Raw genomic sequence first — 15,050 nt, forward strand, 5'->3', positions numbered from 1 at the left:
AAAAAAAGAGCTTCTGGGTATTTAATAAATAAAATAAAAAATTATTTAAAAAGTATTAATAGTGATTTGAGCGAGCTTAATTGCGAGCTCGCGAGACGAGTCTCATCATACTTAAACTCGAGCTCAAAGCTCTATAAGCTCAGCTCGCAAGCATGTGTATTTTTTTTGTTATATAATTTCTACTCCATGGCCGTACGTTCATGAGTAGGCCTCCGGCGGGCAGTATTGCTAGAATAGAAACGTTCATTTCTTCCACTCATTCGTTCCTCCTCCCTCTATCTCTTTCCTCTTCTTCTCCTTCTTTCCCTCTTCTCCTCCTTCTTCCTCTTCTTATGGATCTGGTTTCTTCAAGGGAGCATCTCTGCTATGTTCGCTGTGCATATTGCAGCACTGTTCTTGCGGTAATCTTTCATTAACTCTACAGCTTAATTCATAGCATGAGAGAAAAAAAAAATCAGATATTGAAGCAAACTTCACTCATCACTGAGATCCAATCTCTCTCTCTCTCTCTCTCTCTCAGTTCAAGATTGCTCCTTTAAACCCGTGTGATCCAAAACTATGACCAAGCAAGCTTTTTGATCGATCAGATCAGACAAATTACACAGTCTTGATCGATCACAGGCCGGTCATGCGAGTTTTGAACCTGCGGGTTTGAGAAGAATTGCTATTTGTTATATTAGGGTTAGCTAAAATCACTTTAATGATGAACTCGTATAGATATCTTTCTGAATTCATTGTGCGTTTTGAGATCAGTGATGTGTTGGTAGTTGCAGGTTGGAGTTCCATGCAAGAGGTTAATGGATACTGTCACTGTAAAGTGTGGGCACTGTAACCATCTCTCCTTCCTAAACCCTAGGCGCTTGCTTCAAGCTCATTATTCTGATCACCAGTTAGGATTTCAGGTCTGTTTTTCTTTATTTTTGGCATTTTTATAAGCCATATATACCTCCTTTTCCCTCATATAAATTATTCTCCTATCAGTATTATGAGAAGATGATAGCATATCAAATATGTAGAATTGAATCAAATTTATCTTAATTTTTTTCTTAAAATCAATGAATTTTATTAATATAAAATCACTAACTACTATGTAAAAGAAAAAAAGAATCAAAATTCAAGAAGAAAAAAATCAAAATAATGAGCAAAACCAATAGCTCGATCGAAGAGAAACAAAACATAATTGAAAAATTCTGGAGCTGCAACCACCGTACTGAAAACATGGAAGTAGCTAGCAGTGAATACAAAGTGTTGAAGTAGATAACTGCAGATTTTGTTGAAAGCCTTTAAAATTTAAATGAAGATTTGTAAATTATGGTTCCGTTCTGGACGACTTTTTTACTGTTTCTTAAAGCAGCTTTTAAGTACAAAAATTTTAACTTTGATATTAAAAAACTGTTTTAAGAAACAGTAATAAAGTCATCTCAAACAAAACGTATAATATAAATGCAACCTAATAGAACCTATGATGTATTCAAATCTCGATGATTCCTATCAATATTGTTAGGATAGAATGAGGAGATTTCAGTTTAAGCTTTAAACATCTTTCTTAAATCTCTCTTATCATAACTAATCCTTTTCATTTTGAACTAAAATTAGAAGAGTCTTCACCTTTTCCCCTTTAAGCACCTTGTTTTAAAATTAAAAAAAAATGTGATTTTTCTATCAATGATTTTTATTAACTAACAGACTTGTAAAAAGATCTAAACTTGTTCATAAATATTTGATCTTAGAAATAAAAAATAACCTTTTACATACAACCAAAGTTCACTTTTTCAAAAGAAATTCAACAAATATAATCTCTCTCTCTCTCTCTCTTATTATGAAGGAACAAGATTGGTTGAGTAAATTAAATTCTGAAGAAAGGGTCTGCTACATTTTTAGCCAAGAATGGGGTTCTTTTGATTTACTGAGAGCTGCTTTGTTTTTTGTGAATTTGCATGCAGGATCCATGTAATGATTGTAGGAAGGGACAGCTTTCAGCAGCATCTTCATCAACTTCTATGGAGCAAGCACCGAAAGCACCTTTTGTTGTCAAACGTATTAAATTTATTTTATTTTTTTAATGTTTATTTATTTATTTTATATTTTATCTCCATCTCTACATAGTTTGTTTGATAACCAATTGCAGCTCCAGAAAAGAAGCATCGCTTACCATCAGCTTATAATCGCTTCATGAGGTAAATTAATCCTTGTCTCAGACTTAATTTTTTAAATTAAATTATTTATTTTTGGTGCTTCTAATTAATCATATAATGATGTTGAGGATAGAAAATAAGATGAGAATTTATATATTTTTTTAATGTATTACTTTGTATCTATATTTACATTCTGTAGCATTTACTATTTTAAGGAAGAATTCAATTAATTTGCATTATATATAAAGAAAGGTTAAGGCTGATTTTTCAAAAAATTTAGCTGATTATTTGCTGCATTATTTGATTAATTAAGAGGTTGTTTAAGACAGCTTTCTTACTGTTTTGTAAGCTACTTTTTAGTACAAAAATCTCTTAAAAGTAGGAAAAAAGCAGGGGTCTAAAATTGTCCCAAATGAAACTTAAATATTAAGTTGATGGTGAACATTTTAGTGATAGCAATGCGTTGTACGTAACGGAAGATACTTACATTAGTTTAGACCATATATATCTGCATTTGGCATGCGAAGGAAATTAATAACACTCGACCAAAAGTTTGATGGTATTCATGTTTTGTTTGAGACAAATTGTTGCTTCCTGAAGCAATTTTTTACTACAAAATTTCTTGAAAGCGGTAAAAAAACAGTGGTCAAAAGCTGTCCTAAATGAAGTAAAAAAAAAAATCTGCTAAATTTGCACAGAGATCGTATTAAGATTTACAAGCAAAAATCCAAGATAAAAATTAACTTGTCAGTTTTTTTAAAGCCAAATAGGAATATTATAATTAATAAGGGGAAAATACAAACAAAACATATACATATCTTTAAAAGGCCAAAAATTACATTCATAAGCATATAAAGAAACTAATCTTTGCTGCTAATATAGGGTCTGGATTGAATAGATATTTCTTAATCAATAATTTAATTGGTTCTACAAAGCTAATGAACATGTCTTTGAGAGTGGAGGGCATTGGCTTAGAGATGAAAATGAAGAAGGCACAAAAGCTATTGTTTTTGGAACCATCTAAGGGAGGGGGTTTGATTATGCAAGGGAATGGCCGGGTATTTGTATTATTTTCATTGAATTGAAGATGACTTTTTTATATTTCTACTTAACTAAGAAGCCATCATGCCAATATAAGTGACAATGAATACAAAATCTAAGGATCATTTTAATCTTCAATCTTTGATAGTAACCAAAATATTTAGAGCTAATCCAAATAGAATTAGAAAATTATTGAGTGGCATCTACTTCAAGAAATGGTCTAGCTAGTAATGGATGGTCTAGATAAAGTAATAGTAGCAATATGCACGTGTATAACTTTTTTTTTTTAAAACCCACGGAGGGTCTTACGCGTTAATATAAAAAAGGATTACAAGGTCCTTAAAAAGACCTCCAGCTCACTAATGCTCAAAAAAGCTACAAAATAAAGCAAAATAAAACCTAAGAGCCGATGGTTCCTTATACTAATAGTTACAAAAATACCTAAGAACATACTAGGGCTGCAAGGAGATATCACCCAAAAAAGGAAGAGCAAAGGATCAACATTCAGCACGAACTTCCTACAAAAAATGTGAACCGAGCCGTAGATAGCAAAATTGGCTTGTGAGTCTGATGAGTAAGCAGAAGTAAAAATACTAGTGGAAAGGTGACAAAAACCTTGAGCCTATAAGAGTCACAAAAATTGAAGAAGGTATTGAGTTACACATAAAACCTAAGAGCCAGTGGTTCCTTATACTAATAGTTACAAAAATACCTAAGAACATACTAGGGCTGCAAGAGACATCATCCAAAAAAGGAAGAGCATAGGATCAACATTCAGCACGAACTTCCTGCAAAAAATGTGGACCGAGCCATAGATAGCAAAATTGGCTTGTGCGTCCGACGACTCAGCATAATTAAGTAAAATTCCACCCAACATACCTACATAAGAAAAACTTACAAACCAAAAGGGTAAGATTGCAATTAAAACAAAACCAAAAAATACCATTGGATAAAGCCATATATCTGCTTTGACAGAAACTGTTGAATCAGTCAAAACCAAGAACCAAGCAACTATCAGAAACCTTATGATCAACAATAGTCTGGACATTCAATAAAAAGAGCAGCTTTCTCTCTGAATTACAACTCAATAAAATCCCCAACAGGTCCCCAATAGGAAAATACACTAAAAGAGAAAGTAGTTCAGCATAGTGCACTCAAGCCCAACCATCATCTCGATCCAAAATTGAGAAACAAAACCCCAACCAACTGTAAAAATAACCTTCCAATTATCACCACAAAGGCACCACCACCTAATCTCATAAAAAACTAACACCGAAGCATCAAGAAACTCCAGGTTAATAAGCCCACCAGTATTAAGCCTCAAACATAAAATAACATAGCCCACCATCTCAGTAAAATACTGAGAATGGAAGCCCCAAGCAACATCAAAATTAAACTTCCACTTATGACCACAAAGGCACCACCACCTAAAGTTAAAATAAGCTAACACAGGTGCAGCAAACAGTGGTTGAGTGTTAAACCCCAAACATAAATTAACATAGGCCTTATTCAACGAATGCCAGCACAAACAGAAATAAACCAAACACCTCCAGCGGATCCACCTCCAGAAATTAAAAGACTTCCAGCAAAAAAAGCAAAACACCAACCACTTCCACAGATTACACCACTAGAAATATAAAGAGGAAACATCAGAGAATGCAAAATTAGAAGGAAGCAAACCAGGCTTACAAATAACCTTATTAAATATTACGTATATAAGGCAAGCCAACTTTATCCAAATTAATCATACCTTTCAACATCGGGTGTAATCTCCGGATATCAAACTCCTCATAATTATTAAGATGACAACCCTTATTAGCTAACCAATCCGCACACACATTAGCTTCACGATCAATGTGAGAAATATAATAATTGACAGATGAAAGGGAAATTCTTAATTTTTCTAATAAGATAAAGGTTTTGAGGATTTTCCGGAACCACATTGGTAATAATTTGGACAAGAAGTATAACATCCACCTCAATCCACACAAAATTAATACCCAACTTAATACAGATATCCAGGCCATAAGATAATGCCATAAGCTCAGCCGTAATGACATTGGACAACTGTAAAGGAGCAGCATAAGCAGCAATAACACAACCCAAAAGATCATGAATAATACCACCAGCACCAGAATAATTAGGCTCAACAGACCCATCCGAGTTGAGCTTGACATAAGGTGGTTTAGGTTTAATCCATTTAACAATCTTATCAACTGAATTCAGAGCCCCAAAACCCATGTGAATACCAAACACAGTAACCATATCGAGATAATTATGAAAGTTCTTAACATAAATAATATTGTAGGAATAAAATTGTAATATTTTATGTCTTGATTAAATAATAAAGCCAAAGTTAACATAACAAATTGTTTAAAAAGTTGAACTCTTAGGTAAGGAAGTCATATCCAAATTAGAACGATTGGATATTTTAAAAAAAAGGATCAAACTTCAAGGACCATTTACAAATTTTATGAAAGATCCCTCAATATTCGAGATCTCGGATAAAAATATAATATGATAATCTTTCATCCATCTAAATTAAATTAAATATTTTTAAGATTAAGCAAAATTCTAAAATTGTGCCCCAAAAATGATGAGATATTAGGGAATTCCATAAAACTAGCTAAGGAGAATGTCATCAAAGAATTTAAGAACATAAGAAAGTTGAAGGTAAATTACTTGATTTTTTTTCATTAGTATATTTTCCAAAATGTGATGTATGAGTAAAGCTAATAAGTCAATGTGTCTTAACAAAGTTCCACTCATATGTGAGACTAAATCTCTTGTAAACATATCATCATATCTTGTTGTATGGAAGAGATAATATTAGCATAAAAGGCATGAAATTTACTTTTTTTTAATCAAATACGTGATTTTTAAGCTTGGGAGTATTAATGAAGAAAAATAGTGGAAGGAATTCTTCATGAAGATAAAGATTAACAAAGAAAGGTTCTATCTTCAGTGATAATTCAATTAGCAAGAACATAACTTATTTCTATTAAAGTAATCAATGTTGAAGAAGATGGGGCCAAGAAAAGGTGATCATAACCCTCAAAAGGTTATCAAAATACATGAAAATGTAATCGATATAGATTTTGATGTGTTCTTTCTATTACTATGATTTATAGGTACATTAATTAATGGATTTTTTTTTTGGTTAAAACCCGCAGTAGGGCCTACGCGTTAATATCCCAAAAATCGGTTACAGAATCCTTAGAAGGTTCCTCTAGCTCTCTACTGCTCGAAAGAGCTACAATTAAAAAAGAAATAAAAAAACCTATGAGCCGGTGGATCATTTTTCTACGATTACAAAAATAACTAAAGAAATAGCTCGGGCTGTGAGAAAACAACACCCAAAAAAGGAAGAACAGAATAGTCCCTTTCAGCACAGTCTTCCTGCAAAAATACTGAATATAACATAAAAAGAAATATGAATACGAAAAAGAGAATACCTTGCGGTCATTGAAGCTCGTTACTCATAAAGTGTTAAGGTGCCTGCAAGGAAATCTCCAAAAAAAGGTATGAGAAATAAAGTTCATAACAGAAATAAGGATCCCAATAATGATATCCCTGTTAGGCCAAAATTTAGTAAACGCAAAAAAAAAACCTAAGTAAGCCCTGCAGAAAATAGAGGACAACTCTGAAGTTCCAAACTGACTTACCAATGCCGTAAATAGCAAAGTTCCTAATAATACACCACACATCTAACCTCTTCCACCGAAAGAAGCCAACCCAGTGCATACTCAAACCAAAACGAAGCACATATTTCCCACCAAGATTACTACAACCAACATAGTTAACATAACATAAAAACCAGTGCAAAGACCCGCAAAAGTGCTTAGTCTGGCCATTAAGCTCAAAACTTGAAAGACTATTCCCAACACTCATATAAAAACAGAACCAATAACTGTCCCAGTAGCAGCTAGCAAACAAAGAAAATCTCAGGGTCATACAGGTAACTAATTAGTGGACTTTAAACTTAACATGTTTTTTTCTTGTGAATTGACATTTCAATTTGTTTAGTTGTAAACCATATAATATGAAGGTTTACATAAGGGAAAAAAAAAAGATGTTTGTGGAATATGGATTTTAGCAATTGAGCAATTAATTTTTTTTAAGGATATATTATAGTGTGACTGACATTTTGATTATGTGATACATGCGCTTGATAAGATAATGAATCTTAGAAATTTAGACGATCCAAACAATATAATGCAAATTTTCTAGCAATGTTAAGACCTTTAAAGTTTATAGGGGTACTTTAATTAACATGAGAGGTTAAGGAGTTAGAAAATTTAATGTATTTTAATGTGTACTTTTAGTTATTTAGTTATTTCTTTTTTTATATTAGAGTATCTTATTTTAAGGAAGTAGATAAGAGATTTCCCTCATTATTAAAAAAATTTCAAAACATGTCATGTAAGCATGTGAAGATGGGAATGGAAAACTTTTGGTGATAAAAAAAGATAATGTTCACATTACAAAAAGTTTTTAATGATGTTAGCTGTTGTACCATAATGGTATTTAGAGTAAGGAGATTTCCATTTTATGGAAACACAAATCTATATCAAGAGGTGCATATATAAGCTTGAAGGTACCAGTTTATATAGAGCATAATATTATGATAAAAATGTATCTCATAGGTATTTAGTTCTTACATAATTTATGTATGATGAGATTAATTATTTCGTGATGTGATACTCAAGATTTTGGATTTTTAAAAACTTGTCTTAAAGAGTTTAAGACATGGTGGAGATTCAACTTTAGGTCACAAATGAGTTAAGGGGAAGAATTGTTATATTTACTCAAAATATTCCTTATTTATTATGAACTAAATTTGCATATGGATTTGGATTTATGGAAAGGCTTGATATTATATTAAACAATTATCATATGCTTAAGGAAAAGTTTAAAAACCTAATTAAAAACTATTAAGATGTAGGCTTCCTCGATGTTTTCACTTATATAGGAAGTATTATGAGGATATTAGAAATTTCATCTAAAGTTTATATCTCAAGAAGCATGCATGTAGTTTTTATAATTATATCAAGTAAATTTCATGCCTTTTATGGGTTTCTTAGAGGATAAATGAGAAGAATATTTTATAACAACCTAACCTCTTTATATATTATTCTTAGGTATCTTTTCTTATCCTTCTTTATTTGTGATAGAGTGTGCTTGATTTGAGAATGATGATGAATTTTTCTTCCACTAGAATTTTTATAACTTCTTTGATAATAAATTAGAATATCTTCTTCTCTCTCATGGATGGAAGCTAAGCTAAAGCCAGACCATATAAGGCTTGATATATTTAATTATTAGTTTGTTTCATCTTATATTTGTCATATTTAAGTGGCACGTACGTCATTCTTGATTTTGGCTGATATGTTTGCTTCTTAATTAGATCCCTTCTGATAACAAACTGGAATCAAAATATAATTCTAAGATAGATGGCCTTAATGTTTGAGATTAATAAATTGGATGGGATAAAGAGTTTGGCTCTCAATGAACTAAGATCCATGTTATCATTCCTTAAGATGATTCTAGGAAGACACTTATAGGAAGTTTGAAGAAGAAGATAATGATTAATAAAAATGAATAGTTAAATATGTATGCCAAATAAACTTATAACATTCTAATATTGTTTGACGTGCAAATTCTTAATGAAAGTCTTAGAGAAATCCATCACAAAAAATTTATGGCTCGTGCTACAAAATAAAACCTCGCCAAATAATTGTATCAAAAGGAAAGATTATACATATTAATTATTACTTATATATGAAGGTAATATAATTAAAATGATAAATGATGATATGGGTTGGTATTATTATGCTCCTTATTTATCCTTTATAAGCATTTTTATGACAATATATTATGTTGGAGAGATACCATAAGCTTAGAACATTTGAAGAAGAGGAAGCAACAAGATGATGATAATCATTTAATGGATAAGACTGCTAGTATATATAGGACTAATATTGAATATTGTGCATTCTGTTATGACTATACATTACATAAATTATGATAATAAGTATAAACTTATATATTATTTCCCTACATGTCATAATATTTCATTAGTTACTCATTTTCATCCATATAATAATAGTGTATCTATAAGAAAAAAAAATGCATGTATATGATTATAATTTTTTACACTATTTATATTAGAACATAAGATAAGGTATTTATAACTCTACCTAGGGTGAGATATACATCTAATTTAAGAAAACCGTGTATATTTTAGTATTCATAATAAATGTAACTTATTGTATATCTTTTTTGGATAATTGATTATAACACTCATAAAAATCATTTAATGTTACCCCTTCCCTTGTATTGGCCGTATCGTTTCTTGTTGCCTTAGTTATCAAAGTCGCATCTACAATCTATTACATCATCCCTCTATCCTTGCTCATTCTTCAACCCTCTGGCTTTGCCCTTGTGCCATCCCTTCCATTATAGAGACACATGAGTATTTCTTTTTCCTATCTTAAATGTTAGTGGGGTCTCATCTAAAATATCTCTACTTAGCTTCCCACATAGTATTATCAAATTGGCCTTCTTTATTAGTTGTTTCATTTATAAAACTATATTATGATCCAAACCAAAAGCTCCTCACATATTAGTTCCCTTTCTATTCATCGTTCCTCTTCTTCTTATCTCCTCATAGTGTCTTAATTTATGGTAGTTCCTCTAGATTGTCTTTATTTAAATCTATTATAGTCTCTAAATGCTCTATTTCTCACCATCTGAAAAGATCCTATTCTTCTAATAAACTTGTATCTCCCCTTCATTTTTCACTTATTTGTCTTTTTTTTTGTTGAAAGATCCACCTTGCAAGCAATTATGAGTATTCTAAGTGATCGTTCCACTTGGGTTAGGATCTCACTTTCTCTTCTTAATATTAAGAATGTCTTGAAATTTTTGATAGGCTGGAATACCATTTAGCTATTTTCTTATATATGGTCTTGAATATTAGAGAATTTCAAATTAGTATTAGTTAATCATTTTCACATTTAGATCTTTTCTCTAAATGTCTAACTACTCCAGTGTAGGTTTATTTTTCATATTCATATTATCTATCAATTTATTTTATTTATACTAGTTCATTAATTAATAAACCTTTTATAAATGATTTTTAGATTGCTACTCTATCTAGATCAATAATTAACAAAAGTTTGGTTGAAGTAGAAGTGACTTAGCAATTCCTTAAAATTATATGGATTTGTTCTAAAGAGAGTTGTTACAATAAAAGAATGATTTTGGGAAAGTTTCCATGGTTTTGTAAGTGCTACCATCTATATGGGCATGATATTCTTTATAAAAGCACGCTAACAATAATAAGAATAATAATGTCAATGATATATAAAACCCCTCCTTGATGCAATATAATCATAATCCTTATGTGAACCTTATAAACATGGCTACTTATATGCATATTCCTTCTCCTTCTTTGTAACTAAGGTAGCCCACTTTTCGTGAGGCTCAATTGATAGTTCTCATAAATCAAGGTGATTATAATGATATTTATGGGTAGGCTAAATCCAATATACTCCCTTCTCTAAATCACAAATTGGCATATTGCCCGCATCCCACAAAAATTAGTACTTTATAGGGGTAATTTCTCATTGAAGATTCTTATCTCATATACTTCTCCTCCATCTAAAATACATCAAAGCCAACCCTATTAAAGATTATTTATCTTTGACAAAAAAGTTCCTTCACTTGATGACTTAAGAAGCTCGAGAGATCTTTATTGTATCTATAAAAAAAAACTAGATCTAAAGATTATGATCCCCTTGATTATACAAACACTTCAAAGAACAATCTTCAAATTATTGGGCAAAGGGAAAAATGAAATGTTGTGAGAATGGCCTATATTTTACTAGCTATAGCATATGTTAACTTCTTAGAAAGCAAGATATCCACTTTTATTTTATTTTTTTTTTGGTTAAAACCCACAGAGGGGCCTACGTGTTAATTTCAAAAATTCGGTTACACAGTCCTTAAAAGGATCCACTAGCTCACTAATGCTCGAATGAGCTACAAGAAAACGGGAAAAAACCTACGAGCTTGTGGTTCCTTCTCCTAAGAGTACAAGAAATGCAGAAAACACTACTAGGGCTGTGAGCGAACAGCACCCAAAAAAGGAAGATCCTCAAATAGACGTTCAGCATCATCTTCCTGCAAAAATGAAGAAAGAAAAAGGAAAGCAAGAAAAGAACCCAAAAAAGGCATACCTTGTACACAAGGAAGGGCGTGTAATTCAAAATAGAATGAACCCTGCAAAACATTCTCAAAAAAACAAAATAAGGGGAACAGAAATAGAATAGGATAAAATAAAAGTGCAAGTGATAGTAGACATAGGAAGTAACCCCAAAACTGAAACAAAAGTTGCAGGTATTCCAAAAGGAAATCCACTGCAAGCAGCTAAGCAAATAAAAGACTAAAAACATCCAGTTCCCCACTATAACAACCTGCATAAGATAAAGGCTTTGCTGGAAAGTATAAAAAACAGAAGTAGAATGAACATTGGCAACGAGCAGCTCGGTAACAAACAATGGACAAAAAAAGATAACCATATGTAAAATCTGCCAGCCAAACAAAGTGAAAAGATTATACGATGAAGTAGAAGCAGATAAAGAAGAGTGAGAGGCAGCAGTAATCAGAGCCTTAGCAGTATACAACACAAAATGAAGCAAAGGGACAAACCAACCAGCCATAGACATCCAGCAGTTAACCATTTCTAAAATAAGGTAAACCAGTTTTGTCTAAATTGATCATACCTTGAAGCAGAGGATGCAAACGTCTAGGATTCAACTCTTCATAATTAATAAGATTGCAACCTCTTTTAGCTAACCAATCAGCACACACATTAGCTTCTCGATAAATATGAGAAATACAATAAGTAACGTTGGAAAGAGAGAGCTTAATCTTCCTAATAAGATAAAAAGTATTCGGGTGCCAGGAATAAAATTGTTAATAATCTGGATAAGAAGCAAAGCATCAACATCAATCCAAATAAATCTAATGCACATATTGGAACATATATTAAGACCAAATAAAAGAGATTTGAGCTCAGCAGAAATAGTCATGGTACAAAGAACTGGGGCAGAGTAAGCAGCTAAAACATTACCAAAAGAACCGAGGCAGATAAGAGATCCACTTTTATATTTTCATTTTAGCTATGAAAATCTTATTATTTGTTTAAAAATTATTGGGTGCTCACAATGATGTGAGGTACATGTTTTCTAGCAATGTTGAGATATTTAATATTTGCACATGTTCTTTATAATATAAGTTAGAAGACCTAAAGGACATATATATTGCTAGGTGAAATTTCAAGAACTAATTTTGTAATTCTTTTCATCTATCCTATAACTTTTTTTATGGGAGAAGGGTGTGGAGCATAGGAGAGTTAGCTTATGTGTATATCAATATTTTAAATAATTTCAATTACAATTTCTAATAGGAAGGATTTAAGAGATTATATGGATCATGTTTCTACGGTTCATCTCAATATTGGGTCATTTTATTACAACATTAACGGCAAAGAGACCACCACTTGATAGGGATAAATCAATTATATGTGCACCTTTAAATTCAATAATATTACTTGAAGTTATAACATTTAAAATATAAAAGTTTTCATAAATATTTATTTCTTATGCATCACATGAGATTACACAATGCCAAGTCCTTCAAAATTTTAAAAGCTTAGATTACTTGGCCTTGGAGGGGAAGTAAAAGAATTTCAAATGTATCATAACATTGAGTCAAGAGGAGAATTGTTACATTGATTATATCCTTGTTTGTTATAAATGGGATTAGGTTACATGTAAAGTTAGCAAGCAAGAATGATATCTCATTGAACAATTATGGCATACCTAAGGAATCATGTATGAGAATGCTCAAAAATCTTAATTTTCATCATGATTTGCTCATAACCTAGAAAGTCATGTGTGTGGGATGGCTTATCACACTATAAGAATACATCTCATATAAAAAGGATAATTGCAACAACAAAAATTATCATTAATATGAAGGATAGTATGATTAATTTTTCTGTTATATCTATGATAAATTAATAATATATGTAGATATATGAACTTTTAGTAGTAAGAATTTATAATGATAAATATGATAATTGTTTGTTGATGGTTTACGAATTAACCCTCTGCTCCTTCCTACAATCCTGACTCATTCTTCCAGTTTATTTTCTCAAGACATCTTAGCTCCTTGCCTCACTATTGCTCCTAAACTTTGGTGGTCATCTCTTCTCTTAATCTTCCTACCTTAATTAGGCAAAGAATAAAGCACATTTTGTTAGGAAGCATACTCCTATCATGGTATGTATCCATTCCTCTTTATATTTCTCTCTTTCAAATTCCTTTCAATTGCATTATATCCCTTCCTCTCTCTCTCCTTCATTGTGATCTCCTTCTATCTCTTACTCTCTAGTATCCCTTTCTCCTACAAGTCTCCAGCTACACCACTAAGACTTATAGGGAACCATCTCTCTCACTTTTGCCATCATCATCAACTCAAGTGTTGCATTTCTTCCTCCTAAGGTATAAAATTGTCAAGACTAAATTAAATTACTCATTAATATTCAATACCCACCTAATATTTTTTTCCAAATTTTATACGCTAATATGCTAAGATGCAACTAATTTGAGTTTAATCATTGATATATCTAATCCTAAATCAATGCCCTTTTATTCAATTTCTAATGTTATTATCATCATTGATTTTTGTATAAATGTCTTATTTTAGATTTTAAGATTCAACTTGCACTTAATGTAGTAAATATTTAAGATTCATCTAAGCGGAAGTAGTAAAATTTCAACACAAGGTTTTTTTAGAGAGGCGTGTGGCTTTTTCCCTATAAATAGATGCAGGTTTTTTTCTACCTATTATATCAAGAGAGCCCATCAAGGTTTAACAAAAATAAATATTCCAATTCTCTATCATTTGTGGCATATCTTTTAGAATATATTTGTGGCCCATCATGATTGTCTCTTCATCTATGTAAGCTTGAAAAAGAAGTTTAATTTGCTATGAGTTAACTTCTTTGTGTTAGATCATAGAGTTTCTCTTCTTTTTGTCTCTTAAAGGGCATACTTTAGAATTATTAAGGCAATGAGTGTTACTTTCATTATGTATAACTCTTATGTCTTTTTTGCAGTTGATTAGCAGATCTTATATCTTCTCTCCCATTTGTTAATATGGTTGAAGTGAAATTACTTAGTGTTCATTCATTAAGTATAACTTTGGAGAGGTGTTATTTGTATGTGTTTGATAGTAAAAATAATTATATTATAGCTATATGATTTAAAAATGGAGTGTAGGTCTTCTCTTCAAAGATCCTATAGGTTGAGCACTTCGATGCATAATGGTGGTTGGGTACATATGACCAAAAGATGATCAAATTCAATATAGTTTGTGCTTAATTAGCATTGAACAAATGATCTTATAGCTATTTATTATGTATATGGGTGTTGAGGAAGAACCAAATGATTTAGGAATTAATTTTTAGGTATCTACCATATTAGAGGAAGTATACTTGGATGATTCATAGAGAGGATCTAGTGAGAGCATATGTTGAGGTAACATGCTGAGATAGTATGCTCATATAGGTTGCTAAGAGTATGTGTTAAGATGAGTTGCAACAAAAATAAGCTAAGATGAGTTGTTATGAAATTGAAAATATGTTTAGACATAAACAACATTATATTTTTATTTAATTAAGTTAAATAGTATGTGTGTATGTGTGTGTGCATAATATTAGATCATTAAGAATTCAATCACTCATGCACATCTATTTGTTTGCATATATGTATATATAATATATATATATATATATATATA

The 15,050-nt window shown here is 31.3% G+C and overlaps 1 protein-coding gene across 1 annotated transcript; it reads left to right on the forward strand.

Annotated features, from left to right (window-relative positions):
- Window positions 1-332: 332 nt before the first annotated feature.
- LOC110103295 (protein DROOPING LEAF-like) lies at window positions 333-2,181 on the forward strand. Its single transcript, XM_020831951.2, has 4 exons — window positions 333-401; window positions 774-902; window positions 1,944-2,037; window positions 2,129-2,181. Exons 1-4 carry the CDS (start codon window positions 333-335, stop codon window positions 2,179-2,181), a joined length of 345 nt encoding a protein of 114 aa, XP_020687610.1.
- The last annotated feature ends 12,869 nt before the right edge of the window (window positions 2,182-15,050 follow it).

This window comes from Dendrobium catenatum, unplaced genomic scaffold (assembly GCF_001605985.2).
Source record: "Dendrobium catenatum unplaced genomic scaffold, ASM160598v2 fragScaff_scaffold_1157, whole genome shotgun sequence".
In the NCBI taxonomy this organism is placed as follows: Eukaryota; Viridiplantae; Streptophyta; class Magnoliopsida; order Asparagales; family Orchidaceae; genus Dendrobium; species Dendrobium catenatum.

Coding starts and splice junctions, on each gene's coding strand:
- LOC110103295 (XM_020831951.2), top strand. CDS start 333: ATGGATCTGGTTTCTTCAAGGGAGCATCTCTGCTATGTTCGCTGTGCA. Junction 402..773: donor ATTGCAGCACTGTTCTTGCG/GTAATCTTTCAT, acceptor TGGTAGTTGCAG/GTTGGAGTTCCATGCAAGAG. Junction 2,038..2,128: donor AGCACCTTTTGTTGTCAAAC/GTATTAAATTTA, acceptor AACCAATTGCAG/CTCCAGAAAAGAAGCATCGC.